Source organism: Microchirus variegatus (assembly GCF_963457635.1).
Source record: "Microchirus variegatus genome assembly, chromosome: 13".
Lineage (NCBI taxonomy): Eukaryota > Metazoa > Chordata > Actinopteri > Pleuronectiformes > Soleidae > Microchirus > Microchirus variegatus.
The window spans coordinates 28206874-28216216 of record NC_139814.1 but is presented as its reverse complement, the minus strand read 5'-3'; the positions used below and the strand labels follow the sequence as shown (position 1 = coordinate 28216216).

The window sequence follows — 9343 nt, the reverse complement described above, 5'->3', positions numbered from 1 at the left end:
CCTTAAATCAGCCCGTCCACCTTAAATCACACACACACACACAAAGTCAACCTCTCTCTCTCTCTGTCTCAGTTGCTGGAGTACGATGACGCTAACGACACGGCCGACCTGACCTCTGACCTCTTCCCTCCGTATGAGCTGCAGGACCTGGTCTGGTCTGGTCTGAACTTGTCTGGTCCGGTCGCTGTTCTCTGTGGATCAGTCGCTAACAGCAGCAGCGGCTCCATCTGCCTGAAGGTCTGTCGCCACGGTGACGTCATCACATCATCATGTGATCATTTTATAGATTTATTTTTTTTTTTTTTTTTAATTCTCTCCAGTTTTCAGCGTTTGCGTCAGAGGGGCGTGACCAGAGCTGGCCCCGCCTCTTTCACACAGCTAACTCCTCCCAGCTGGGGGTGTGGCTTGACGGCGTGTCGCCACGAGCGGCTCGTTCCAGGTTCGTGCTGGAGCTGAAGGCGGTGGGCGGAGCTTATCCTCTGAGCAGAGTCCACGTCCATCGGTCCATCGACGACGAGTTCACGCCGTCAATATTTAAGGTAAAAAAAGACGACTCAAAGTTCATCGATTGATTCTGTCCTCGTCTGTCCTCGTCTGTCCACGTCTGTCCTCATCTGTCCTCCTCTCTCCTCATCTGTCCTCATCTGTCCTTATGTCCTCGTCTGTCCACGTCTGTCCTCATATGTCCTCATCTGTCCTCCTCTCTCCTCCTCCGTCCTCGTCCACAGGCGTCTCACTGGGTGTCTTCAGTGAACGGCAGCTCTGAGGTCGTGGGTTTCGTGCGTTGGCGCTCGGTGGCGTTTCGTCGCCCTAAACCAGCGCTGGAGGACGCCACGCCCTGCCGTGACTCCGCCCCCCGGCCTCAGAGCAGCGAGGCGGTGGCATCGTCGTCCGCTCTGATCCGAGCGTTTTACTCTGACGTGGAAACGTTCGGACTGAACGTGAGCTTCGGACTCGCAGGAGAACCGTTCTACAACAGCACGCGCTTCCTGTACTGGTGAGACCCCGCCTCCTCCTCTCTGATTGGACGTCATCCTGTTGTTTTTCTTCCTCTTCTAACGCGTCGCTCCCTCAGGACGATGCTGGTGGGCGTCGGCTCTCCTCCCGTCGACGCCTTCTCGTCGCTCGTCGTCGCCATCATGGCGGTCGGTCTGGGAGCGCCGGTGCTGGTGCTGTTAGTGGGCGGAGTCTGGATCTGCGTACGCAAGAGAGCGATGGAGCCGACGGCAGCCTACGAGCCAATCAACTGACAGCGTCAGAGACTTTAGACTTGATGATGTCATCGGTCCAGTCGACCAATCAGAGCGAGGTTTGATTTTAAAAACAAGTTTTAATCTCACGACGTTTTGCGATATTTTTCTCGCCTTTTAAAGAAGTCGCACAATTGTACGACGTTTTATTACGACACATTTTTATGGCTTTTTTTTTAATACTTTGTTTAAATTTGAAGAAAAAAAATAAAAATGAAGTGTTTTTTTCAAACATTTGTTTGTTTATTTGTTGACAAAAACATTTACAGATTTACAATAAAACGTCGTAAAGAAACGTCGCTAACTTGACGCCGTCTCTCCTCGACCAATCAGAGAGCAGCATCTGAACACGTGAAAACATTGTCGTCTTCTGTCGTTTAAATAAAGTTGAGAAGAAAAACTGCAGGTTCCTTCAGTCCAGATCCACTTCAGTCCAAACTCAGCTGAAAATACTGCAACAGGGTTAAAAACCACTTGGTCCTGGTCCTGGTCCTAAATGGACTCGATCTGCCGGCGGACTTTCTCAGACGCGAGTCGGTCGAGCCAACGCTGACGAACGACCACGAGGACGGCGAAGAGCAGCGTCAGAGCCAACATGGCCGCCTCGAACTTCCAGAAGAGATGGTCCTCCATCACTGCAGAGCGACAGCTGAGGGGGCGGGGCAAGAGCAGGGGGAGGAGTTAGTGTCTGTCATGTTTGGTCAGAACACACACACACAGCTGTCATAAAGGGACAGTTCATGTTTTTACTCAGAGAAAATGTTTGATTTGGATTTCTTTGTTTTTGTGGAGCAAAGAAAACGAGAAAATATTCACATTTCAGAAGCTGAAAAATGAGAGAAATTAGAAAATATTCACATTTATCTTTGTGCCATTAAAACAACTCGTGGATCAAAGGAGAAAATAATCAATAATGACAATAAAGATCGTTTAATAAGTGTAAAACTTTTACCTTTTGTGCTCTTCTTTGTTCGACTTGGTGCAGTTTACTCTCTCCACGTAACCTGTGAGCTCACAGGACGACCACGACCTCTGCACACACACACACACACACTTCAGTCACTGAAACACCACTGAACATGGTGATGATAAAGTCATAACCCTAACACTCACCGTCTGGAAAGCGTTGCACTCTGAACACGCTGTGGTCACTATAAACTCCTCCAGCTGCCAGCAGGGGGCGACTGCAGGCTTCACTGCTGCAGGAAAACAACAGAGGTCAGAGGTCGGGGGGTCGGAGCGATGAATGTTTGAAAGGTTTGACAAACACTGATCGATATCCTCTGACGTTCATACCTGCAGTTTTATCTTCACTCAGCAGGGCGGCGCCAAACACTCTGAAACAACACAAAGAAGAAGCTCAGTGCTGGTTCTGGTTCTGGACCGTGAGTATTATTTCTGTTTCATGCTGCAGAGACAACTCTAAAAACACTCTGTCAATAAAGTGTAATACGTGACCTCTGACCTCACACACACACACACACACACACCTGAGGGAAACGAGGCCCCAGAAAAGAGCGTGAAGTACGAGGATTCGAGGTCGACAGCACGCCACGGGAATCCGACAGTCGCTCTCCATCAGTCTGCTCCTCCACCACGACGTCACCGATGCCACTCTGACCTTTGACCTCTGCTTCACCGCTCACTGTCCGTTTCCATGGTGATTAATCACTGAACAACTCAAACCTGCTGAAAACTGAGGGAGAGAAAAAGAGCTGTCATCAATGAATCTGTCACATCATCATCACAGCACAACACCACTCACTCTCCCACACCAAAGTCCATAGAGAAAACCAGTGATTTTAGCTCACATAGACACAGGAGCTGCTGATTTATTCACTGGTTTATTCTATGGACTTTGGTGTGGGAGAGTGAGTGAGTGTGTGTGTGTGTCATTGTTGTGATCGTAAACTGCTGTAAAAATATGACAGCGACTCATCGATCGATCGATTATTTTGCTCTCTAAACAAACGCCTGGACTAAGCACGGCTGAGCTAACAGGCTAAAGCTAACAGCAACAACAACAACTTCTCGCGTTTGAACAAAAGCAGGAAAAACAGACACAATCCCGGTTTGTGTGTGTGTGTGTGTGTGTGTTAGCCTGCTAATGCTATCAGGCGCTCTGTATGCTACCGTTAGCTCTGGTTAGCTTAGCTCAAGCTGTGAACACTCACCCATGAACCGCCGCCATTTTGAGGTTCGGTGAAGAAACAGAGAAAATAAAATGGCGGCTCCAAAACAAAGTGACGAGTTTTTTTTTCCGCTAAAATAACTAGGACGCGACGAAAAGCGAGCGCTGTTCCCGGGACAGTGAGCGCGTCCACGGCCTGAGGACACGTCCAACACGGAGCTTGAACACGGTCCACACACTTCCGGTACACTTCCTTCACAATAAAAGCATCGTCCCGCCTCCGGTTCTAACGTTGATTTATTAAAAACTGTTTTTATTACGCTTTATTTTATACAAAATTAAACAGCTAAAAACACTGAATACATCGATACATTTGCGTGAATGAATCACGTGATACGTGACGCAAAAAAACCAACTCGTCCGTTTCTTTTGAAAACTTTATCCTGACATTTATTGTGAAGGTCTACGCGCGTCACTTCCTGTTCTCCTCTCGTTCGCTCTTATGTGTTGGAAACGTAAACGTCATCACAGCGTCACCGCAGCGCCGCCTGGTGGCCGCTTCTTTACATTACAGGTTTACACAGTGTGTTATTTCTGATAAATAAGACAAAATGATCTCGTTAAATAACTTAAACATTTATTCATTTTGAATCACATGTAATAACATGTTCATATAAACACAATCATATCTTATACATGTTCAATATATTCAACACTAATTTCCAGAGGCAGGGGCTCTTATTTTGAAATGACCAAAAAAAAAGTATCAAACGTCAGAGGTGAACTTCCTGTCCGGTGAAGTCATTTCAGTGACTGTGGACAAAGACGTGTGGACACCTGAGTTCACGAGGACAACGACACACCTGACCAACAAGACTCTTCAGGCTCCGCCCCTGACCAGCCCCAGTCTTCAGGCTCCGCCCCTGACTCCGCCCCCACCAGCAGAACTTCTCCAGGTTACACTGAGACAGACAGAGACAGACAGTGAGACAGACAGTGAGACAGACAGTGAGACAGAGACAGTGAGACAGAGACATTGAGACAGACAGTGAGACAGAGACAGTGAGACAGACAGTGGTCTCCATGGAAACGTCTCACCAGGACGGTGAGTCTTCGTCTCTTCAGACGTCGACAGAGTCCAGGAAGTCGAGCGACGTTGTTGGCCATCGCAGGTCTGACGACGTTTGTCCCAGAGGCCACGCCTCCTTCATTCTGATGGACAGAAAAATAAGTAAATAAACGTGTTTTAATGCTACGTCTTATTTATGGTGTGAGGTTTTTTTCTTCCCAGCATGCACCTGTTCTTCCTGCAGTGGACGCGTCGCACGTGTGACGTCAGGTAAACTGCAGTCGACTCTGAGCAACGAGACGCAGCAGAGCAACAGCAACACAGGCTTCATCGATCAGTCAATCAATCAATCAATCAATCAATCAATCAACCAACCAACTGACCGACCGATCAATGGTCCAGTCACAGCGTCGCTTCTTCTTCTTCTTCTTCTGTGTAAAAACAAAGTTCATCTCCAGAAGGAAACACAATAATCCTCTTAGTCTGCTTCAGTTTGGTCACATGACGATGACATCACACTCGTCTCCTCCAATCACAGCCTCAGGACACTCTGACTCTCTTTCAGAATAAGAGTCTGTTTAATAAACAAAAGTAAAGAAATGAATTTTCACATCTGAAATCACAATCATTGATGGATGAACAAGCTCCGCCCCCTGCTGTGTGTGTGTGTGTGTGTGTGTGTGTCTTTACCTTTAGCACTGCTCTACCTTCCTGTCTTCAGTCTGGTCCTCAGGACCACATGGACCTGAGCTGCTGGTCCTGGTCCTGGTCCTGGTCCAGGTCCTGGTCCACAGTGGTCTCTGTCCATGTTCTATGAAGTCTGTCACTCTGCTTTTATTTTGAAAGCACCATCTTCTTCATCACAGACTTATTTTGAAGGTTGATTTCCTTAAAGAAACAAAGAACTTTAAACATTTCTGTAAATAAATCTTTATTTACTTTATGAAGTGTATGAGTTCACCAGTCCATCACATGTATAAAATATATAATATTACATATAATATCTATATATTGATCGAATACAAATATGTAAATGTTTGTATCAGTTAAGTCTAAATTATAACATGAACTTCCGCTTTAAATAAAACATGTTCAGTCACGTGACAGCTGTTCCTAATAAAGTGACGTAAACACAACGCTGACATTTTTCCCCGCACACACTGACAGCAGCTAACGTGCTAAGCTAACAGCGGGCGTAAATAGCGAAACACGCTAACATCTTCTTCGCATCTTTTAAAAACGCGCATTTCCTGTTTCCGTGGAAACGTTTATTCTTCGTGAAGACGGCGTGTTTGTTCTGTCCGTTATCAATAAAGTTTTCAAACAACTGGTTTGACTGAGTGGTGTTGCCGTAGCTGTGTGTGTGTGTGTGTGTGTGTGTGTGTGTGTGTGTGTGTGTGTGTGCGTGTGTGTGTGTGTGTGAACGAACGACTTGGGGCTAGCTTAGCCAGTTAGCCTGGCTGTTAGCTTAGCTCAGAGATGTCTCTGTCCCTGTCCCCGTGTCTGTCCCTGCTGAGACACGGTGTGCAGCAGCGCCTCACAGCGGCCGCGGACCATATCCTCGAGCTGTTCGAAAAAGCCCTCGCGCAGTATGAGGATGAATTCACGCGCTCATTTCAGGAGGAAAGCGTTTTCAGACGTCACGTTCAGGCCGAAGGTTTGTGTGTTTACGACACTTTACGACACTTTACGACACTTTACTTCACTCCGCTGTCGACGGTTCGTGTGATTTCGATGCGATTTTTCCCGATCACGTCTGTGATGTGTGCGCGTGATTTAACGCCTCATAGTCACGTGACAATGTGCCGTGTTGTCGTTTCAGGTGTCGTAAAAAAAGTGCTCGAGATCCGCGGGAGCGCGCGCTCGGATCCGTTTACCTGTTCAAAATAAAAGGAATAAAAAAAAAATTCCAGGTGCATCATGGGAAATGATGATTCTGGACCATAATAATGATTTGATGTGAATATAAGTGTTGGTTAAGTTAAAGCTGGATTAAATCATCACAATATGCAAATAAAAATAATAAATAAATAATATTAATAATAATTTTAGCTTCACTTTTTATTTCATACATTTATAAAAGAATTGAATGATATGACAGATTTATTTATTTATTTATTATATAAATGATGACGTCATCAAATGTCATAAAGATTGAGTTTGAATCGCATAATATTCAATTTATTCAATTTAAATATATATATGTATATGTATATATATATACATATATATATATATGTATATTTTTAACGTGTGTTAACGCACGACATGTTTCCATGACCGGAAAAAGACGTGCATGACGTCATGTTTTCGTGCCGAGACACCAGAGTCCAGGCACAGTTTACCAGCTAGTTGCATTAGTTCCTTTTAGCGCCTTTAGCGTTAGCCTACAGTGGAACTGGAGCGTTCTGTTTATTAAAGGAAAAGAGCAGTGCTAACAAATAACGTTAGCATACCTGTGTACTGCGTATGTGCGCCTCTGTTTTTAAAGTTTAGCGTAACTTTAGAGGCTCATTTTAACAATCGGGAGTCACGTAAACATGACGTCACACGCATTTTTTTCCGGTCAGTCGTCATGGAAACGCGTGAGTTAACGTTTGACAGCACTAAAAAAAATGGTTTATTAAAGAATCGTATTAGATAAATGTTATGATTTGAAAAATGAAAAGAATCAAAGTTTTTAAATGTATATTGTTATTTAAAATATTATTGACGTTATGTTTTCTATGTTTGCGTCAGTGTCTGCAGGTGTCCAGCAGGGGGCAGTGGAGCCTGAATGTCCCCACATTAAAGAGGAGCCGGTGGAACCGTGGACTAATGATGACCAAGACGAGACCGGGTTCAACTTCAGTCCGGTCACGGTGAAGATCGAGGTCGAGGACAAACCTGAGCTGGATCAACGTCTCGCTGACGACAACAGAGAATCTGGTCCACATGGACATTTAGGACCAGTGAGTCCTGAAGCAGCTGAAGACGTTTCTGCCACTGAAGACAGTGAAGACGACTGGAGGACGAGCAGGAGACGAGCGGCTCTGAAGAAACACAGACCACAGGTTTCTGTCGCAGAGAAACCGTTTGTCTGCACCGAGTGTGGGAAAGGGTTTAAGGGGAGGGATCATCTGAAGGCTCACCAGAGGATTCACACCGGAGAGAAACCCTTCGGCTGCTCCGTCTGCGGCAGAAGATTCACCCAGAAGTCAAACCTTCGCAGACACTCGGTCACGCACTCGCCAGAGAAGCCGTTTGTTTGCTCCGTCTGCGGGAACAGATTTCGTCTCAAGGACAGTCTGAAGTCACACCTGAAAATCCACACGGGAGAGAAACCGTTCGCCTGCTCCGTCTGCGAGAAAAGATTCAAACAGAATGAATATTTGACGGAACACATGGTCGTCCACACGGGCGAGAAACGCTTCAGCTGCACAGTTTGTCGCCGCAGTTTTACTTGGCGTAATCAGATGAAGAAACATCGGTGTGTTAGCGATTTATCGCAGCTTCACCAGAGTCTCACCGACGACAACAGAGAGGACTGTGGAGGACCAGGACCAGCCGGGGAATCAGGTCCAGGTGGATATTTAGGACCAGTGAGTCCCGAAGCTTCAGAGACGTTTGCAGCTGAAAATGTTTCCGACTCTGAAGACGATCAGAGGACGAGCAGGAGACGAGCAGCTCTGAAGAAACTGAAACCAAAGGTTTCTGCTGCAGAGAAACCGTTTGTCTGCACCGAGTGTGGGAAAGGATTTAAAGGCCAGACTCAACTGAAGGTCCACCAGAGGAGTCACACCGCGGAGAAGCCGTTTGTCTGCACCGAGTGTGGGAAAGGATTTAAAATCCAGTCTCTACTGAAGGCCCACCAGAGGAGTCACACCAGAGAGAAGCCGTTTGTCTGCACCGAGTGTGGGAAAGGATTTAAGATCCGGGCTCATCTCAGAGCTCACGAGATGATTCACACCGGAGAGAAACCGTTCGGCTGCTCCATCTGCGGCAATAGATTCAACCAGAAGTCAAACCTTCGCAGACACGTGGTCTCTCACACGAGCGAGACACCGTTTGTTTGCTCCGTCTGCGGGAAAAAATTCAGACAGAAGAAATATTTCACCAAACACATGATCGTCCACACGGGCGGAGACATGGGGAGAGGGGCGGAGCCTCCAACCAGCAGCTCCACAGAAGAAGTCAAGGAATGAAACCGTTAATTAAAATAAAACGTCATAAATGTTTCCTGTTGCCACTAGGAGTCGCTGTGTTCATCATTTAATATTTCAACATAGACGTCTCCAGGACGGGACTATAATCAAAGTGTTGTGTTTGTGTCGCCCCCTAGTGTCTGCACTGTGACGTTAACAGTGTCTCGTTCAAACCCAACATGTGCAATATCGCCCCCAAGTGGCTGTTTGATCCAAAATGGCTGTCTTCCTGTTGTTGTGATGTTTGTGTGTTTTTGTGTTAGTGTCGCCCGGTGACATGACCACGCTGCACACAGGAAGTCCTTTGTTTTAGTCACAGACAGACGCGACGGCGGTTTGTCTCCGCCCGCCTCGGCTCTGCTGCTGTTTACACACAAACGCTCCCTCAGTCTGTTACAATGACGTACTGCAGCTTTAAGTGATGAATAAATCATTTGACAACGACTTTGTGAATTCATTCATTTAAATGTTTTTATTCAAACCTTTTTAGAAGACATTTGAAGGAAAACCTGATATATTTATATGTATAAACATATATGTACATATATGAATATATGTACATATATGTATAAACAAAGACGTTCATGTTTTTTGTTATTGAAAACCACGCCACGCAATATTATAAGTTTTGATTTATTTATTAAAAATATAATTTTACACTGGCATTTTACTCTGAAAATGATGAGAAACAAAACAATGTGTTTCTTTT

At 45.8% G+C, this 9343-nt stretch overlaps 4 protein-coding genes across 5 annotated transcripts in view; 2 read left to right on the top strand and 2 right to left on the bottom strand.

Moving 5' to 3' along the window:
- glmp (glycosylated lysosomal membrane protein) overlaps positions 1–1471 on the top strand; it is a 2488-nt gene extending 1017 nt beyond the window's left edge. Inside the window, exons 4-7 of the mRNA XM_083900343.1 lie at positions 73–237; positions 321–539; positions 729–997; positions 1076–1471. Coding sequence (XP_083756469.1) covers positions 73–237; positions 321–539; positions 729–997; positions 1076–1250 — 828 coding nt within the window. The 3' untranslated portion in view covers positions 1251–1471. The remainder of the gene's footprint in view (positions 1–72; positions 238–320; positions 540–728; positions 998–1075) is intronic.
- A 15-nt stretch (positions 1472–1486) lies between these two features.
- jtb (jumping translocation breakpoint) lies at positions 1487–3595 on the bottom strand. Of its 2 annotated transcripts, none has more exons than XM_083900348.1 (6): positions 3425–3595; positions 2741–2946; positions 2547–2587; positions 2364–2446; positions 2203–2282; positions 1487–1899 (listed from the first exon to the last, which is right to left on the bottom strand). In XM_083900348.1, the coding sequence occupies exons 2-6, from the start codon at positions 2827–2829 to the stop codon at positions 1743–1745; spliced, it is 450 nt and encodes a 149-aa protein (XP_083756474.1). In that variant the 5' UTR covers positions 2830–2946; positions 3425–3595; the 3' UTR covers positions 1487–1742. The 2 variants fall into 2 exon arrangements, with proteins under 2 accessions (XP_083756474.1, XP_083756473.1); XM_083900347.1 differs by having other exon boundaries at positions 1507–1899; positions 2364–2449.
- A 552-nt stretch (positions 3596–4147) lies between these two features.
- Positions 4148–5265, bottom strand: LOC310935713 (uncharacterized protein; the record flags this gene model as incomplete). The annotated part of the gene is made up of 5 exons (XM_083899647.1): positions 5141–5265; positions 4680–5024; positions 4480–4593; positions 4280–4343; positions 4148–4194 (listed from the first exon to the last, which is right to left on the bottom strand). The coding sequence occupies exons 2-5, from the start codon at positions 4779–4781 to the stop codon at positions 4148–4150; spliced, it is 327 nt and encodes a 108-aa protein (XP_083755773.1). The 5' UTR covers positions 4782–5024; positions 5141–5265.
- Positions 5266–5840: 575 nt separating this feature from the next.
- On the top strand, positions 5841–9013 carry LOC310936301 (uncharacterized protein). The gene is made up of 2 exons (XM_083900340.1): positions 5841–6107; positions 7190–9013. Exons 1-2 carry the CDS (start codon positions 5930–5932, stop codon positions 8632–8634), a joined length of 1623 nt encoding a protein of 540 aa, XP_083756466.1. The 5' UTR covers positions 5841–5929; the 3' UTR covers positions 8635–9013.
- The last annotated feature ends 330 nt before the right edge of the window (positions 9014–9343 follow it).

Coding starts and splice junctions, on each gene's coding strand:
- LOC310936301 (XM_083900340.1), top strand. CDS start 5,930: ATGTCTCTGTCCCTGTCCCCGTGTCTGTCCCTGCTGAGACACGGTGTG. Junction 6,108..7,189: donor ACGTCACGTTCAGGCCGAAG/GTTTGTGTGTTT, acceptor TGTTTGCGTCAG/TGTCTGCAGGTGTCCAGCAG.
- jtb (XM_083900347.1), bottom strand. CDS start 2,829: ATGGAGAGCGACTGTCGGATTCCCGTGGCGTGCTGTCGACCTCGAATC. Junction 2,450..2,546: donor GAGTGAAGATAAAACTGCAG/GTATGAACGTCA, acceptor GTTTTCCTGCAG/CAGTGAAGCCTGCAGTCGCC. Junction 1,900..2,202: donor AACAAAGAAGAGCACAAAAG/GTAAAAGTTTTA, acceptor CCGCCCCCTCAG/CTGTCGCTCTGCAGTGATGG.